Source organism: Macaca fascicularis, chromosome 3 (assembly GCF_037993035.2).
Source record: "Macaca fascicularis isolate 582-1 chromosome 3, T2T-MFA8v1.1".
In the NCBI taxonomy this organism is placed as follows: Eukaryota; Metazoa; Chordata; class Mammalia; order Primates; family Cercopithecidae; genus Macaca; species Macaca fascicularis.
The window spans coordinates 159,620,967-159,641,372 of record NC_088377.1 but is presented as its reverse complement, the minus strand read 5'-3'; the positions used below and the strand labels follow the sequence as shown (position 1 = coordinate 159,641,372).

General features: G+C 36.2%; 1 protein-coding gene across 1 annotated transcript; it reads right to left on the bottom strand.

Moving 5' to 3' along the window:
• Positions 1-9,063: 9,063 nt before the first annotated feature.
• On the bottom strand, positions 9,064-19,258 carry LSM8 (LSM8 homolog, U6 small nuclear RNA associated). The gene is made up of 4 exons (XM_045388511.3): positions 19,117-19,258; positions 17,677-17,717; positions 15,039-15,166; positions 9,064-11,510 (listed from the first exon to the last, which is right to left on the bottom strand). Exons 1-4 carry the CDS (start codon positions 19,145-19,147, stop codon positions 11,420-11,422), a joined length of 291 nt encoding a protein of 96 aa, XP_045244446.1. The 5' UTR covers positions 19,148-19,258; the 3' UTR covers positions 9,064-11,419.
• Positions 19,259-20,406: the final 1,148 nt, after the last annotated feature.

Genomic DNA, 20,406 nt, shown 5'->3' with positions numbered 1-20,406 from the left:
CCATTACATCTGAAAACTATGCTCAGCAAATTGATGAGATGAACTGAAAACTGCAACTCCTGCAGCCGGCATTGGTCAACAGAAAGGGCTTAATTCTCCACGACATTGCCCGACTAAATGTCACACAACCAATGCTTCAAAAGTTGAACGATACCACTGCGCTCCAGCCTGGGCGACAGAGCGAGACTCCGTCTCAAAAAAAAAAAAAAAAAAAAAAAAAAAGTTGAACGAATTGGGCTACGAAGTTTTGCCTCACCGCCGTACTCACCTGCCCTCTTGCCAGTCGACTACCACTTCTTCAAGCATCTGGAGAACTTGCAGGGAAATGTTTCCACAAACAACAGGAGGCAGAAAATACTTTCCAAGAGTTTGTCAAATCCTGAAGCAAGGATTTTTACACTACAGTAATAAACTTATTTCTCACTGGTAAAAATGTGTTGATTGTAATGGTTCCTATTTTGATTAATAAAGACGTGTTTGAGCCTAGTTATAATGATTTAAAATTCATGGTCCAAAACTGCAATTACTTTTGCACCAACCTAAGAAAAAGGGATATTCTAACAAGCCTACTACTAAGCAAGTAGATTGCTTTGCTGTCGTATTCATACTATTTAATTTCTTAATTCATCCTATTGTAATTTTGATAATTGCTTTGCTTTGTATTTTGCTATTGCTCAAAGAAAAATAGATATGGCAAATGGCATTATTTAGAAAGTTATGTTATTATAAACTAGTAACAAAATGGGAAAATTGTAAAGGTAAAATGGTGAGATTTTCTTTGAGGAGAAAGGCTGTCTACCTTCCTCTTATTAGGGTGTCTCTTTGAAAACATAATAGGCCCAATAGGAGACATGACCTTTTGATTTTACAATGCAAGGTATGGACCTTCTGGCCTTTGGAGGAATAATCACATTCCTCCAAAATGAACTCTTAAGAGGTGTACAGGAGACTATCACGAGGTGCATCTATGTGTCTCCTGAGAAATTAAGAGAAGATTCAATTGTTCTTTCTTCTACCTTATTGTATAAATTTGTTTGGAATTCTGTCCAGACTTGTGGACACCTTTGTGCTATCTTTTTATGCACGTAGAACTGTAATTATTACTAGTAGAGTTTCCCCTTTCTCTTTAAATGTCTCATTTGAGCCTACTTATTTAACCTACCCCAATACAGCCATTAGGGATTTATTTTACAAAAGATCAAATAAATCTGAGATTCTAGCCCTTGTTTAGAATCAGTATGCATATTTTCTTAATTGTGAAACTTGCACCCTAAACAAATTTCAGAATTCTTAATCAGCATTATGTGTGAGACAAGCAAAAACAAAAACCAAAAAACTGCCAATGTATGTATTTCAAGACATCCACAGAATTCTGTTATTAAATAGCATTGATGTGGCAGTCAGCCAGAATGTTTAAGCTGTCCAAAATTACTGCCTCCTCTGTGTTTAGGGAGTCTGCTCTTGGTCTTACAAGTCCAAAAGCAGAATATCACAAATTCACATAGAAGTGATCAGGATCTAGAGTGCCATGCAGATTCACAGGGCATTTGTTTATAAAATTTGTGCTAGAAGATTACTTGTGAACTAGGGACAAACCCTTAATTATAAATAGGGAAACCCAGAAGATAAAGCTGCATTCAAAGTCTGCTTGATGGAAACAGAAATATCAAAAGATAGCCTTACAGGGAAAAAGTTAAGGTGTTACCACAAATGTATACATGAAATGGCCAATAATTTTATTTTATATTTCAAATAACTAGAATTGTACAGAGTTTAATTTTACAGCTTTAGGGCAAGGATAAACTCATTTTTATTTTTGCAGTAAAAGGTATAAATATTGAAAATTATGTAGGTTTCAAACTTAACTATGATACAGACACATTCTCAAATTAATGAATTTTACTGAGATTTTTATATCAAACTTACTGATATTTAATGCAAAATAATAAATATTAAGATTCTTGGTTGTACATTATAAAATGCATCACAGAGCAATTTATTGACACAAAGGAACCATTTTGGCTCATGTAACTGAAAAGTCTAGGAGTCACATCTTCAGGCATTGCTGGATCCAGGTGCTGAAATGATGTCATCAGGCCCAAAATGTGTCTTTATTGCTTGATTCTGCTTTCCTGAGTTGGTATCACCTAGGAGACCCTCTCTACTTGCTCCATGGCTGCTCCGGGCTCATACATACTTAGTATTAAGATTTTCTCCTCCTCTTTAATATAAAGGAAATTCAGCTAGATGATCTTTACCTTTAGTTCAAAATTCTGTAATATATAAATAACTCTAAATAACTGGTAACAGTTAATGAAACATCTCCTGATTCAGTAAAGATAATGGTTATTTACAATTGAGTATTTCATATTAAAAAGTTCATTAAAGGTTTATTCTTATAGTTATTTCAAATTTGCCCTTTGCATTTTTAGTAATTCTTTATGAGTGATACAAGCAAAACTACAACCTAGCACAAGTTGAAGTATCACAAATTTCAAGTCAATTGCTACCATATTACAGAGATTTTAATATAATTTAGATACTAATATTAGTGTGTAGTGAAAAGTGTTTGCTAAGGGGAAACTTGGCCCATTAATTGTCAATCAAGAGTCAAGATTTAGAAACCTCCTTTTTTACAAGAAACAAGTAAAAACTGGGATGGGAGAATAACATTAGCAATTGCAAACCTCAGTTCATTCCATTAAAATGTTGATTGCCTTGGGAATAGATTCTGTTACAGGAGGAAAAAAGTGTAAATTCAAACACTTAAGGAATAAACTACTATAAAGTACAATGTGCTTTATCAATTAATTAAATTTGAATTTCACGGAATGAAATATAAGTCAACAAATATGACAGTTTATGTTTGTTTATTATGGAAGAATCATTAATAATTTGATAATTAAATGGCCCTGGTTAGACATGTTCTCCGTATTTAAATAAATAGTATGAAAATATTAAAGTAATTTCAACTTGATAGAGACCACTTATTTTTAGTTTAGGTAGAGTTCCAACCTAATGGTAATAAGATTCCAGATCCTAAAGATGTCATGTGAATATTGCTCTGAAAAACCAAAATTAAAGCTTTCTTAAAGATGCTATGTAGGGCTGAGAGGTTTTTCACTTGTACCATTAACAGTCTTTAAGTTCAGCAAGTTCTGCCTCTAGAGAGCACCAGAACAGCTACTTATGATTTATTTCATGACTCTGAAACTATTACTCCCTCCAAGGGCTGTACAAAGCCAATACAATGTGCACTTGGATACCTAATCCCTCATGGCTACTGCACAATGCTTAGGTTGTTTATATTTGGAAGTCAGAAAAACATGTTGCTTGCAAGGCATTAAGATGCATGAGGTCACTTAAAGCTATTGATTGTATTTTCATTATCTGTTGGCACTTAGGGAAGGCATTTCCAGATAATTGTCTTCAGTATGGCTGGTCATTAGTTCTCTAATCTGTAATTTAGACACTGCTGTCAAACTAAAACATACAGTCCTTTGTTAAGCTCTATTTTTTATCACTTGCCCTAAGCTATGAGCAAAATGCCTACAGTGGCAATAACACGTTTATTAAATTGCTATATCAACCCATTCACCACTCAGTCCAGCCTAGTGTTGCTATTAAACTTTCTCTAGATGTCTATCCTATGGGCTCTCATATCACCCAATACATATCTTCACCATGTCAGTATTTACCTGCTAGGGAGATGGCCTTACCCTACACTTGAAAATTTCTTAAAGCCTGTCTTAAAGACTAGTATCTTGTAAGTCTTTGGTTACATCTAAGTTCCCAGCACTTAGCAGTGTCTGGCATTTGGTAACTCTCATTGTTTTTTGAACAGATTGTTGCAAAGTTAGTTGTTTTTCTTCCTTGGCACCAACCTTAAAGGTTAGAATCACCATTCCAAAATTTCCTTTCCATAAATTTATATACGTCTTTTGAAACTCTGTACTGCCAGCCTTTATCATACCTGAAAATGTGTCAGCTCAGTTTAATTACTGCAATTACCTCCTAACAATTTGCCTCCAGTTTCTCTTTCAGGTTACCAATACTGTTCAATGCATCCAAATTCATGTTCCTTTAACACACCTTACATTTTTAATCCCCTAAAAGCAACTTGCTGCTCTAAGAATAAAGTATTAACTTTGCACTAGTATTGAAGGCCATCTTTTCCCTTCTCACTAATTTTCAATGAAAAATTTATTTAGATAGTGAGTTGGGGGTCCCCAAGATCATACTGAGGTTCAATGATACACTTGGAATCATAGGACTCAGAAAAGCTGCTATGCTTCCAGTTACAGTTTATTACAGTGAAAGGATATAGATTAAATGGAAAAGGTGTGCAGGGTGAAAATCAGGAGAAACCAGGCACAAACTTTAAGATGTCCTCTCCCAGTGGAGCTGCACAGACAGCACCTAATTCAGCAACGGTGTTTACCAACACATGCAAAGTATTGCTAATGAGCTCTCTTGAGCCTTGGTGTTCAGGGTTTTTATCGGGGTTCAGTCACATAAATATTCAGCTCCCTCATAACTGACCTTAGCTACTGAATCTCCAGTTTCCCAGAGCTTAAACTGTAACAGCAAGGCCCATGGTCTCAGGCGTACAAAAGCACTTGTAACAGGTAAGATATCCCAAGGACTCAAGAGGTTTTCTTCCAGGAACTGGTGAAACACAGGTCCGTCCTTTGCAATATAAAGGATTTGAGCCTTTACTGTACAGAGAGGTCAGTCTACTCCTTATTAGTCAACCACATCTTACTTCTTCCTGCCTTCCTGTCTGCCAATCTGAAGTTTTCGTAACCATCTATGGAAATCCTTACTATCCTTAGACTCCAGCACAAGTCATCCATTTCCATGAAGATTCTCCTCCAACCTCTCCCATATTGCTATGCATAGAGGCAAATGCACCTTTGCCATGCATGGGAAACTTTTATATATTGCCTTCAAACACCACTTTACCGGGCATGTCATCTCTGTTATTGTTGTCATGCAGTAAATACTCAGGAAATGAAGGATTACTAATGAGTTAAGGTTTATTCTTCTTTCTTTAATGTAGAATTTCATTTTGACCTAAAATTATCCTTCCTGTCTTCATAGAATATTTGGTTTTAACATACAAAATTAGATATGCAAGCTTCTTATCCATTCATTTCAGGTCTCTGGCATATTCTTATTTCTCATTTATCTTTTCACACTAAAGAAATCTTAACCTTTTTATAATTTAATCACTTTGACTTTGGTTGCTCCTTTCTGTACTTTCTCTGCCTCATGTTACTTTTAAAAATTTGATCAAATTTTTAATTTTAAAAAATGTGATAAAACATCACATTACTTTGCACAAGGGAAACATACTTTCATTTCCAATACATTTCTAAGTCTGTCCAGAATTTTCATAGTTTTTTTTTTTTTCATCAAAATTATCAGGGAATGCTATCAATTACTTCTTAGTACTTTTCCTAGGCCACAGTAAATAATTTGGAGTCCCTCATTCAATATCAGGATAATTGTTAGCTATCATTAATATTGACAAATTAGTATGTTCTAAGGAGTGCTAACGCTTATCTTAATCTTGACAGTACAAGGAGGCAGGTACTCATTTTCATAGCAACTAAGACACAGGAAGATTAATATGCTAAACTCTACAAAATAATCTGACTCCAGAGTGTGTGCCTTTCACTGCCATGCTACACTGGACTAGCTCAAGACCCTAATTAACAATTTCCTTTTAAAAACCATACCTCCTATTAGTGTGAATTGAAGTGTCTCTGTAATTGGCAGAAGCACAATTACAATAAAGTTTATCCAAGTCAGATTGAGACAGCTACTTTTTAAAATAAAATTTTAAATTTTAAAATACAAAAATTTAACTTTTAACTATCATTGTGATCACTTTCAGGGCATTTGTTTTAAAATGTTAAATAAGCCATAGTGCAGCATGTTCTGGCAACTTGTATCAGTTAATGAGTTTTCTAGAGTACGATTTATTATAACCATCTTGATATGAGATGAAACATAAGATAGCTTGTGCATATTTTCATATATCAAACAGAAACACATTAGTTTCCTGCCTGTTCCCCACCCCAACACACACTAATTTTTAATACAAGACACAATGTATTGTGTCCCCCTGGAGATGTCTCCCACCCACCCTGACTCCTGGATTCTTTTTAGCATATTTCAAATGTAATAACAATTTGGTACCATAGTAATTATATGGCATTTGTAAAGCCAGTATATCCAGGGGTGGGGGGGAACTACGTAAAAGCAAAATATTTACAGTATAGTTGAACATTATCCTAAAGAGAAGAAAGCATATCATATATGGTTGAAAGGACATTGATGGGAATTTGATACTAGTTGTAGCAATGCTTGATCTGTGCCACTTCCGACAAGTAATACTCTGTAAAATAAAAGGACTTTGGCTGGGCACAGTGGCTCATGTCTGTAATTCCAGCCCTTTGGGAGGCCAAGGCAGACAGATCATGAGGTTAGATCGAGACCATCCTGGCCAACATGGTGAAACCCCGTCTCTATTAAAATACAAAAAAATTAGCCGGGTGTGTGGTGCGAGCCTGTAGTCCCAGCTACTTGGGAGGCTAAGGCAGGGGAATCGCTTGAACCCAGGAGACAGAGGTTGCAGTGAGCCAAGATCACGCCACTGCACTCCAGCCTGGCAACAGAGCAAGACTTGTCTCAAAAATGAATAAATAAAAAAAAATTAAAGGACTTTAAAAAAAAAGAAACACTAAAAAAAAGAAGGAAATAAAAAGGCATAACAAAACCTAATACAAAAATTGAGTTTTAAAAAAAAACTTATGCCAAAACCAACAAGAGGTCTGAAAGATACCTGGCAGAACAATTCTCAGCTCCTTCATTCCACAAATGACGCCAGTAGGCAGCAGATGGATACTGCTAACTAATGAAAGAAATTCTCCTGGTGAAGTCTTATTTCGCCTTTATCCTTAGAATTATGCAACCTACAGACTTAGCCATCTTAAAAGAAAAAAAATAGATGGGGAAAATAATTGATTTGAATTATATTCATTTAAACAAGACTATTTCTAGTTGTTTTGAATGAATCCAGAACCCATAAATTATATCGCAGAACACTGAAAGAATCTGATGAAATAACACATGACCTTGGACAGTAAATCTGAGTCAAGATGATTTGGTTGAGATAGATAGATAGGTAGAAGCTTCACAAGGTGAAGAATATTGTTCCCTGGCTTATCCACAGCTTTGAGCGCACTGCCTGGCATGTATTAATGGCTTAATAAATGTCCCTGACAAAATTCCAAAATCTAATTTTTTGAAGCTTGTGGACAGGTAGAAAAGAAAGCAATGGCCACTAGGAGGCAGCATCGATTTACGAAGACTAAGCACGTCTCATAGTTTCTCACTATACAGAGGAATGAAGATCACATCAAAGCATCTGACCAAATCTCACATCAATAATCCCTATAAACAGGATGAAGCATAAGTTCTAGATATCTCACAATTAAATGAATTTGTCGCTAGTTTAATGGGAGCACTATGCTATTTAATGGGTATCAATCTAAATGGAGATAGCTTTACCTTGTCATTTTTTTCAGTATTACATGTAGACAGAAAGCAATTTTTATCAAATTTGCCCATGACTTAAAACTGAGATTCACAGCCCAAGTTTTTTTAAACCCAAAATAAGTAAAATTCAATTTAATAAAATTAAATCTATATGAGGTAATGACTATACAAGTACAGAATGGAGAGGTTCCGCTTTACACGTGAAAGACCTTTGAGTTTACACTTTCAAACTCCTTGAGTCAAGAGTATATGCTGACATAGAAACAAATTTTATTGTACATTTGTTAAAATAGTGTAAACTCATACATACTTCCCACACAACCTGTATTCTTCATCTGTTCTCTTGTAGAGATATGGTAGTCAGTGGGACAGACATTTAAAAAGCTAACCTGACAAGACCTGTATTTGTAACTTTTATACATTGGGCCTTTGACTACCTGGAATAGTATTAAATAGCTGTTTACTGTTAGGTCCTCAAAATCATACCAAATGTTTAAAATGCAGCCTAATGTTACTTTTTACAACCCAAGAAGATAGATGTCATTATCCCTATCTGGAATAAGATCCTGTGTTTGAATTCAATTCTGTGGGGTTAGAGACTCATGCTAGCATGTAAGTGCTAGGTCTTTTAATAATTCCACCATGCTTTCCTTCGCTGTTTAGCGACTATTCCTTTTTCCTCCATTACACAGCTGCTGAACCACAACGAGTAGAGCCCAAGAAAATTTTTAAAGCACCTTAGGTAATTATAATGAAAATGACCCACAATGCAGGTTTGGGAACTGTGTTAGATCATCTGGATATTTCTCATCAGGCTTCTGATAGATGCTTGATAGCAGATGTTGAGACTATACTTTCTGATAACAGGCAGTAGTATAAAGAGCTGAAAGACCTAGTTGAATTTGAGCAGTTACTTACTAGTGCTACCTCTTATAAGGCACTTGACCCTGCTGAGCCTCAATTTTCCCATATATAAAATGATCATTGTAAGCACTCAGCATCAGGCTTGGCACATGATATGCACTCAATAAATGCTACCTACTAATTTTAAAGATGAAGGCCCAGAATATACTATATTGTCAGTTAAGAGTTGCTTTACAACCCTGGCTACTAAACTGTCTGGTTCACATGCCATTATAAAGGGACTTTACTTTCTCATTCACATGATGAATCTTAGGTTACACGGCTGAGGAAAATGCTGACATCGTTATTCTGTATTTGCATTAAATAACGTTCAAAAGTTGTTTTTATCATACTTGTATCTCACATTATTAGCTTAAAAATTAGGAAGGATGTTAAACAGGATGTTTAAGCAAATATTAGTAAAACTTTCTCTTGTTCTTCTGGGATCAAGATTTGTAATATTTAAGCCAAAACTGTCAGCATGTGAGGCCAAGTTACCAAAGTGCTTTGACCTAAAAGCATGTTATTTTAAACTATTATTTTAGATAGTATCTTGTCAAAAAAAAAAAAAAAAGTCCTTTTTGCAGTTAATTGCCCTTTCCAAATAACTTTAATGAAAATATCTTGCCAAGAAACATCTCTGATTCATCAAGCTGGGTTCAGATTGTGCCCGAGTCACAAAGCACAAAGGTAATTACAGGTTGAAATTGATTTGAGCCTCTTTATAAATAAAAACTGGTTATAGAATAAATGTCTCATTAAATATATCTTGACACTGTATATTAATTATGTTACTACTCATGGTTGTGGCTCCCTTACAATTCTCATGCAAAAATAAATCCAATTTTAATCAGTCATAAGCATAAAAAGTTGACCATGTGCTTGTATCCAGGAATAAAGAATTACATAGATCATCTGGCATATTATCATTCACAAGCTCCATAACTATTCATAAAAACAATAATTCACATTTTGGGAATGCGTTTTCCCAACATCAATCCGGAAAATACAGCTTTATAAGGTGTTTCAGATAGCCAAGAATACATCACATTAGAAACTCATTATCATGAGGGACAGGACTGGTTTTTATTTACTTGTTTATGTGTAATTTCTGTTGATATGCCAAGGATTTTGAGAAAAGATCTGACTCTGGACTTCATTTGTACCATTAGAATGCATTTTTCTTAGCAATTGAATGATGTGTATTCTTATTTAATTTTTGGAATTACTTTACCAATTAAAAATGCCATATACTATTTCATTCAGTCCCTAAATTTGCCGGTTTGCCTTACGCACTTTCCATCATTTTATTAATAAATTGATTATAAAACATTATACTATAAAAGCCAAACATTTATGAATAGCCAATACTAGCTAACTTCTCTAATCCTCCCAGAGACAGCCCTTAACATCAACCAAATAATTCTAGGGAATAGTGCTTCTCCCCTTACAAGGCTGATTTGAGTGAAGATATTTTCCTCCCCCAAAAAGCTATTATGTTTAATAAGTATGGAGTTTAAACTGTTTTAAAATATGAATGAAACCCACCTCTAAACTCTCTATAAGGATCTATTCCAGAATTTATACAAATTGTTCATTTTTTATTGAACTTGTATTGTTTAAACCAAGGGACAGCAACTATGCCTTCAAGCTCAATCCAGCCCCCACCTCCATTTTTATAGATGAAGTTTTACTGGAAGACAGCCACTATTCATTTATGTATTATCTATCGTCATTTGTATGCCACAATAACCGAGGTGAGTAGCTATAACAGAGACCATATGGCCTTCAAAGCCTAGAAGACTTACCATCTGGATCTTCATAGAAAAAGTTTGCCAACGACTATTTTTAAGCACTTTCATAAAAACAAAACAAAGAAACTATTTAAATTTGTTTCAAGTACAAGGATGTAAATATTTTTCTATTTTCTTCTCATCACAAAGATACACACTTTGGCCTATACATGAGTTGATCAGAAATTTTGTGGACTAGCCTGGATATCTAAACACTACTTACAGCATTGTTTCTATCAATTATTTAAAAAACTAAGTTGACGTCTTCTGAAATCAGGTTTATGGATAATGAATCATGTAAAATTGCTGACAATAATAGCTAGCACTACTTCAATACAAACTTCGAGTTTATTTACTCACATTTATAAACGTTAATATTAGAAATTCTCCAATTCTTAAAAATTAAAAATTGAAGACTACACAGAATCAATTTTTTTCAGATAATATACTGTCTGTGAAATTCAACATTAATGTGTTCATATTACTTTCATACCTAATCAATTGGGCATCAAGAGACTTTACCAATCATCTCTGTCAATTCTACCATTGCTAGTCATTCTTAATATTCAAGTTGGAATTTTGGGCCAATCTATTAAAACCTTGTCAGCATTTTTGCTTTTCACAAGCAAACACATTTTTACCTACCCACACCTCAAAATGCTAGGGAGCAACTTTTAGAAGCACTAGCAAAACACTACCAGTGGAATTGGATAAATGCCGATGATTCAGATAACTCCAGGAAAGATTTGCCCTCCTGTGATTTTCCTAAATATCAGGGAAAGAAAACACACATATCCTGTACTACTAATGTTATTTGAATGCCTGATTTATATAGCACACTAATTTCTCTTTTCCACTAGTTTCCATAAATACTAAAGTATCAAAAAGTACTACTTTTTGCTAAAAGTTTTCAAAATGACCATTATATTTTCACACTATTTAATTAAAAAAAAGAAACCGAGCTACCAAACTTATATTTAGGCAAAAAAAAAAAGTTTTTTCAATAAAATGTAGAAATATTTTAATTTACACATTACAATGAATCAACAAGGAGTCAAAATCCAGTTACGCATTCATAAAAATTCCATATATCATCCTCAGAATAATCAGTTTCTGTACAAAGATTTACAGATGTCCAAGTATGTAGTTTTTCCTCAGTGTGCTACAGAATTTAAAGGCTCTGCTCGAATATTCCCCAAATCAAGCGCAGAATCTGTTTCTTCATCAATTTCTCCAATGACTGCACTAAAAAAGTCAGAGTTAAAACAATCACATTTCTGAAATAAATTTACATGTGTTTCAAAAATCTTATTAATCAAATCAAAGCACTGAGTACCATTATTCCAAAACATAAAACTGAGAAAGCATAGTAAAAAGAACTAATTGAGGTAAAAAAGCAAACATTGGCATGAGTCAGTGAACTGCATATTTAAATCACAAAACTCAAGAAATAATTTGAAGGCACATTACAGGAACCAATATTAAAGGACACATTGTACATAGTGATTATATCATGAATCTTTAAAGGAAACAAACACACAGGGACAGATACGGTAAAAAACTCTCAAACTTGCAAATCGTATTATTTCAATTCAATTCTAGGACTGTATTAAAAATAAATTTCGCAAAATCACTCCTAAAATAATTAGTAAATAAAAGTATCAATTATTTGAGTAACTTTGATGAATTAAATCAATGATACAGATAACAGCTATTAGATTGTTTTCCTAAGTTTTCAGTTAAATCCAAAGCCAGTTCTTCATATACAAAAGTAATAGTAGGACCAAGTACTTTGGTATCTAACAAATCATTTTTTATGTGATTGGCTCAGGTTAAAGCTAGAAAATTTTTTCTTGTTCAACACTAACATAATATCTATAACTTTAAATTCATTAATACCATGCTAGATAACCAACCCATAGCCCTCTAACTGGAAATATTCAATGTTATCACTCAGACCACAAGATGACTATGAAATATTATTTTTAAAAAGTATTTGTTGGGTTTACATTTGTTTGGTTTTATTAAGAGTAAAATTTATTATTTTTTTTCTTTTTTTGAGATAGAGTTCTGCCGGTCGCACAGGTTGGAGTGCAGTGGCACGATCTTGACTCACTCCAAAACCTCCGCTTTCCAGGTTCAAGCGATTCTCATGCTTCAGTCTCCCGAGCAGCTGGGATTACAGGCGCCCGCCACCACACCCACCTAATTTTTGTGTTTTTAGTAGAGACAAGGTTTCACCATGTTGGCTAGGCAGGTCTCCAACTCCTGACCTCCGATAATTCGCCAGCCTCGGCCTCCCAAAGTGCTGGGGCTACAGGTGTGAGTCACCGTGCCCGGCCAAATTCTCAAGACGAATACTAGTAATAAGCGATTTGCCCAATTTTGCTTCAAAATATATAAAGTCTTAAGTCCTCTAATAAATGAAAAATATCAAACTCTGGTAGAATAAATTAAGTTTTCTCAAAATAAACTAAAGACCCCAATTCCACTCTTAAATATTTAGTATCATTTAAAATCCCTATGGTAAGCAGTGAAATGCTGATAAATGTTTAAAAAACAGCTCTCTGGAAAAAAAGCGGTAGCCTGATTTGCAGCATTTACTAATATCCCTTGTGCAAACACTCCTACCACAGCCAATTTCAAGCTACTAACAAGACATTAACTACCTTGTAAAATTCCTTAAAATATAACAATCTGCTTTCATAAGCCAGTACAAGCTGGCTCTAGCACACCATTTTTTTCACTGAAGCTCAAGAAAAAAAATTGTTTTAAGGAGGAGAAACCTTAAAATCAATTATTATGCACAGCTCCCATATAAACAGTGTTGTTCTGATCCAGAGACCTGGGCCCTATCTGCTCTGCCTCTCTCTCATTACTTATAGCTCACCTTGTAACTCCATCTAAAAGTCATCTCTATAAAATATTTTGTAAACTCTTGATTTTTGATTACAGATCAAATTATTTATTCATCTAAAGGTGATGCTAACATAAACAACCTAAATGAGTAAATTATTCCTGCACTTTTTATTTTAAGTTATTCCAGGGGACAGTTAGTCCCTTAGAATGTGTTAATGTATCTAGCTTAATGTATCTTAGCTTAAAATTGCTAATGCATCTTTTGCTTCTTTCCAACTATATTTTGATTCAGTGTAGTACTCTCTAGAAAATTGATTTGGCATTCTTCTAGCCTCTATAACTATTCTAACACTGGCCACATGTAACTATTAAAATTAATTACAATTAAATAAAATTTAAAATTCAGTTCCTCTGTCACATCAGCCACTTTTCTTTTTTTTTTTCAAGATGGAGTTTCACTCTTTTTGCCCAGGCTGGAGTGCAAAGGCACAACCTCGGCTCACTCCAACATCCATCTACCAGGTTCAAGAAATTCTCCTGCCTCAGCCTCCCAAGTAGCTGGGATTACAGGCATCCATCACCACATCAGGCTAATTTTTGTATTTTTAGGAGAGATGGGGTTTCACTATGCTGGCTAGGCTGGTCTTGAACTCCTGGGCTCAGGTGATCCACCCACCTTGGCCTCTCAAAGTGCTAGGATTATAGGCGTGAGCCATGGCACTGGAACCACACCAGCCACTTTTCTTTTCTTTTTTTTTTTTGAGACGGTGTTTTGCTCTTGCTGCCCAGGCTGGAGTGCAGGGCTGTGATCTTGGCTCACTGCAACCTCCACCTCTCAGGCAAATTCTCTTGACTCAGCCTCCCAAGTAGCTGGGATTACAGGCTTGCGCCACCATGCCTGGCTAATTTTTTACATTTTTAGTAAAGACGTGGTTTCACCATGTTGGCCAAGCTGGTCTTGAACTCCTGACCTCAAGTGATCCACCCACCTCCACCTCCCAAAGTGCTGGGATTACATGAGTGAACCACTGTGCCCGGCATTTTTTTTTTTTTTTTTTTTTTTTTGAGAAGGTATCTCAATCTGTCACCCAGGCTGGAGTGCAGTGGCATGATCTCGGTTCACTGCAACCTCCACCTCCTGGGTTCAAGTGATTCTCCCACCTCAGCCTCCCGAGAAGCTGGAACTACACGCACACGCCACCAAGCCTGGCTAATTTTTGTATTTTTAGTAGAGACAGGGTTTTGCCATGTTGGCGAGGCTGGTCTTGAACTCCTGACCTGATCCACTTGCCTCAGACTCCCAAAGTGCTAAGATTACAGGCACCACGCCTGGCCAATTACTCTTAAACTGTTATATCTGTCTGTCCCAAGTAAACTGAGGCCACAGGGACATCGTAAGTGTGTCAATGATACTAAAAAATTAAAAGAAAATGAATAACAAGTAAGTACTTATTTACAAATACATCTATGTTATTGAGCATGAATTAGTATTGTTCAAATGAGAGATTTCAAAACCATTTTTCAAACTTTGGCCTTGGACTCTAGAAATATGTTCCTCTAAAATTCTGGGTATTTCTAAGAACACATGAAGAAGCCTCTCTAATGAAGTATTTAATATAAGGCAGGGCCCTTTCTGGACTCTACCCAGGCTACTTAACTAGTAGAAAAATGGAAAATCTCAGGTAAGTTTAATTTGTAGAGAGAAAGCTTTGGTTGAAACATAAAGTGTTGACATAAAATGTATAGCTATGCCTTACTTTATGCAAATATAAGAAACGCTGTATTTACAAAAGAAATGAATGCAAGATTCTATTAATTACATATGGACAATACAATAGGGTATTTTGGGTAAAACCTCTTCTCCATAAAGTAAGGCAGTATCATTTATAATTTTAACAGATATATTTTACTTACACGTTGTCACCTCTTACAATGTACAATCCTAGTACCACTTGCTCTACCCCCTGTGAAGAGCTGAATACTCGCTCATGGCTTTCATCCAAAATCAAATTAATGGTCTGGTCAAAACCTTTCAGTGTTCCCTGTAAAGAAAATATTCAGGAGAAAAAGAGAAATATTCTGGTTTACCTGAAAGTGTAAATTCAGCCTCACAATCATTTCAGTTGCCAAGTATTCCAATACAAGTAACAATACAATGTCAAATAAAATACCTTTTTTATAACCAACAGTATTCGAGGGTACACAATTTACCTCTTGGTTGTTTGGCTGGGGTGGGGGTCCTGCACCACACATCTCACTCATATGCAGAGTTGACGGCAGTTAGAAACGACAACTATGTACTAATTTGAGTATCTCCAAAAAGTAACTAGCATAAAAGCTTACGAAGACCAGCAGCTAAAGGTATAAACTAAAACAAAGGAGATTTAAGGGAAACTGATGGGCAAATATACATAAATAAGGAAGAACCATACATACCAACTACAGCAATGTAATGTATCACTATATGCTACATACCAGCACTAAGCAGTGTGCTAAACACATCGTACACATTGTCTCAACTCATCTCTACCCTTTAATACTATAATTAGCCCCATTTCAAAGAAGAAACTGAGGCACAGAGTGGTGTGTCTTATGGGCACATGGGTAGTAAGTGGCAGAGCCAGGAGATGAACCACAAAAGGCTAGCTCCTGAGTCAGACCACTAAACCGTAACATTCTATACTATCATACACAAGTAAATATAATTTGCCATTTTTCAGAGATTCAAATCAGTCCCATAAATATTTTAAAAATTTAGTAGTTACATATAACACCTAACGAGTACTTTAGTTACCGGTGCTCCGTCTGTCTCACATGTATTGTTTAATGTGTATCAAATGGATGTATTATTGAACTCTCCCAGTAAGGTAGATACAAATGTGACTATACTAATTAGAACCAGAACTTGAAGGAAATAATCAGGGAGAGTTTTATGAAAGTTTAGAATTGAATAAAAGAAGGCATGGGTCTAGCATAACAGAGTAACTCAGATGGTATTCAAGTTTCTGAAGAATTATCAACTAACATTGGTTTTGATGGTTAAATCTCTCAAGCTCTTAAACTGTTTTATCCTCTGAAAGTCAAAATATATAAAATGAGAATTAAATAAAAAGAAATCTATAACTTGGAAGAGAAACAAAATATGGAGTATTTATTGAACTAGTTAGCAAATGGTTATTATTATAAACACCCATTCATAACTTATTGGCTTCATTTTGCCCATTAACTATCCCATCAAATAAATTATGTGTCAAAGAAATACAGAACTATTGAACTTTAGAACTTAAGATGCTCTTTTTATATCGCTTTCCTTCTTCTTTAAAATTAAAAATAATTTCCCAGTTTATTATCCTGTTAACAAAAATAAGAAAATTTAAACGTAAGGTTTTCACTAAATAAAAAATAATGCAAACATCTATTAATAGCAATAGGCTTCTTGAAGTGTTGAGGTTAAAATATGTCAAACTGTCCACATTTGAAAAAATACAATGTGAGGTGCCTAAGAAAACATGATTGCTTCCTTAAGAAAGAAGCCAGGCAACTGGCCTTGGCTTTGATGTCAAACCAAATTTAAATCCCAGTTTGGTTCTGTCACCTGCTACCCTTGTGACTCTGAGAAAGTGAGTCACCTTCTCTGAACTTGTTTCCTAATCTAGAATACAGGGGTACTTATTCTTCACAAGGTTGTATGTACATTAATTAATGTAACACATATGCACCTGGCACACGATATAAATTTAGTAAATGGCAAAGCTAGAACTTTGACTAACAATAGTCACTAAGAACAAACGAAAGCAAAACTGCAGAATGGAAAAATAAGGGATCAAATTATTTAAAGAAACTAGGTAGGGTTAGAAAAGTTTAGTAGCCTTAAAATTCTTTTGAAAGCATTTGGAGTAGGAATTATAAGTGAAGAAATAATCAAGTGCCCAAAAATCTTGAGATGAATTCCTCAGATCAAATTCCAAATACAAGTATCACCATAGGAACGTTTTATCTTTGTTATATGACATAAATTAGCAAGGGAGAAACAACTTCAAGGAACAAGCCAATTTTACGTAAATATGTGTATATAGAGAGAGTCAATCATCATAATGTGTCCTACAGAAGACATGTCACACAACCTAAAAACAAAGAATGTTAAGATTGTATACAAGCCTTAAATGTTGATATGTAGATATTAATAGTATCTAAATCATTAAAAAGTTACTAAGCATATGCAAAATTTCAAAAAATTCTGATTCATGTGGTGCCGAATGAGGAAGGAAATAAAAATGGAAGAAGAAAAGTAAGTTTAATGAAGGTCTGCAGACTAGGAGCTCTCTGAGGGCAGAATCTATAACTCTAGCTCCTAGAAGCCTTGTAGGTAACACGCCACGTTTATGAGTGAGGAAAACGTGGATTGACAGCAAAGTGATAAAGAGCTGAATTATAATAAAACTGCACTACAGGTGTAATGTGCTGTCTAGGCATTAGAGATCAGAGGTTTCACATAAAACTTGCAACCAATAAACCTACAGGAAAGCAGAGAATGAAAATTCCGAAGACTTACCACAATCATCCTCCCATCAGATGTAATAACGGCAACAGTTCCTGATAACTGAATAAAGGAAAGTGTTTCTTAGGGAATGCAAATTGAAAACAGACTCTGGCAAGGTAATGATTTAAATTATTAGAACAAATATGACAATTAGGTAAAAGTGTTCAACACAGCCACTAAGTTCACTACATAAAAACGTTGAAAGATTTTGGGACGCCAAGGCAGGAGGATCACTTGAGGTGAGACTAGCTTGGGAAACACAGTGAGACCCCCCCCATCTCTACTACCCTGGCCTGGTGACCTATAGTCCCAGCTACTCAGGAGACAGAGGCAGAGGCAGGAGGATAGCTTGAGCTCAGGAGTTCAAGGTTGCATTGAGCCATGATCAAGCCACTGCACTCCAGCCTGGGCAACACAGTGAGACCCTCGACTCAAAAAAAGAAAGAAAAAAAATTTTTTAAAAGCTTGTTTTAGTTTTGTGATAATTACATGACTAAAAAAAGGAAAAAATAGAAAAGAAAACCTCTTTCTGTATGTGATCGGTGTATCCTATCTCAAAATATCCTGGATTTTTGACACTTTTCTACTAGGAATGCTGCCAATCTATTATTTCGGACAGGATATTTCGTTTCTTGGGCCTGTTTATATCTAAAATGAAAACTGGATGAGTACTAAATTCATCGATGTTGGACGATTTTCAAGCATGTTAAAAAACTGTCTTCCGGGGCAGGCTTCTGTAATTCAAAAGTAAATAAACTATATAATCAGTGTCACAAGGTACTAACAATGCCTGTAACATTAAAAGCATTCGGTATTTAATTTTTGTCACCCAGTTTGTACCTGAACTTAACATAGTGTTTTTGTTCTGAGACTTTAAAACGGTAACACTTGTAAAGTCTATTTTAAGACTTCCCGTGGGGTTGTTACTTGCTCCTCACTATAATCCATTACAACAGCAAGCATTTTTTTCATTCCACCACCAGGTAGGGTCTTCAAGTGGTAAAGGGACAGAAACAGTCTGTGAACCATCGTTAAACTTTCTGCTATCCTCGAACTAATGAGCATATTATGTGAATAAAACAAGTACACAGATTTGCAAAACTGTTGTCGCAGCCAGGACGACTGTTAATCTTATTTACAAACTTGAACACTTATGCCCTAGGGAAATAGTAAGGAAGAATCAAGAGCGTAATTTTTTTTAAGACAGAAAAGTTCGGAAAAATCACACTGGGTTTTTATTTGGCTTTTGTAGACAAAATGGAAAGGACCCCTGGGCCCGCAGCAGCTGGCAGGCTCTAGGCGCCGCCGCCGAACTCTGGGTCATTCCGGGGTCCTCATCTCGCCCGCCCCCAGGATCCCGCCGCGGCCGGGCCTCCCAACTTCCCACCGATCCCCGAGCGGCGGTCTCTCCGCGGCCCCGGCTCACGCCCGCGGCGGCCAGCTTGAGGATACGGTTGATGTAGTTCTCCAAGGCGGACGTCATGCTGCTCGGACCGGCAGTTCCGGATAACGCAGTGGTGCCGGCCACAAGCAGAACTGAAAGGGCGCGCCAGAACTCGGCAGCGGTTCGCGTCTGCGGGCCGCCGCAAATATCGTGAGAGTTGCTGCTCCGCAGCCCTTTGACTCGGAAATTGGGACGAACTAGCCAACCAAACAGAAGCAGCGCCGCTCTGACGAGAGAGTGCGCGTGCGCAGTGTGTTTTCGCTGTAATTCTGGGCCGTGTTCCGGAAGCCGTGTAAGACAAAGGGAACGAGAGGCGGAAAAAAGGAGGACGCTTCCCGAAGGTGGGGTACGAGAGAGAAGTTGGGGGAGAGTGGGTTTCCAATCCGAGTAAAACCCAGTGTGGTGGAAGATAATAAGTGAAAATGTTGAGGTAGAGCAGGCAGGAAGAAACAGGATAAGGCGTTTTTTATTAGGAGTGAAGGAGGAGAGTAGACGAGCGCTGTTGTGTGAAATGCGGGTGCGGGTAGTTGAATCCCTAGTTTTCTGCAGCAGGAGCCGAAAATAACACTAAAAATAAGTCCAGTTGGCCGGGACAAAGTTGCGCACGTTATAACCACACGGTGTAAGCGTCTTAAGAACTCAACAATGAAATGCACGTTCGTATGTTCTGCTTTTGTCTCTAAAAGTGGTCCAAAATGGAGGTGTTTTTACTTTTTAAAGAAACTAAATGCAAATAGAAAAAGGTGTGTGACCATCCCTTAGAAAACGAATGTTCACGCTTCTACCACGCCGGGATGGTCTGCCGGAATTCTCCAGGGTGAAATTAATAAATAAAAGGCTCCTTCAGCACCAAGAAAGGACTGATGCAGGAAGGCACCAAACTTGGTTCTAATCTTGGCTCTGCTAACGTATTGGTGTCATTGCACAGGTCACTTCAATTCTTCTGGGCCTCAGTTTCCTTATAGTGCCATAGGTATCATTTCAGATATTTCCCAATGTGATACTGTTCCCACTTTATTTACTGTGTTGCCCTAACTTGAGAGAGCTTGAAGTTAGAAAGAGATTTATACACAAAACATCAGCAGGAGCGATTTCCCTTTTTTACAAAATATCTTTATGATTTAGGTTAAACATGTATTTTCTTAAGAATTGTGGCTTTGGAATAACTCTTGCAATGTCAGCAGTTTTCCTGGGAAAAGGAAGCATTTCTTAATTAGAGCATACCCACAAGATACCTACAAGATGACTCCCAAATAGTTAAAATTTTATATTCTGGAAGTTATTCCGATCTGTTTGAA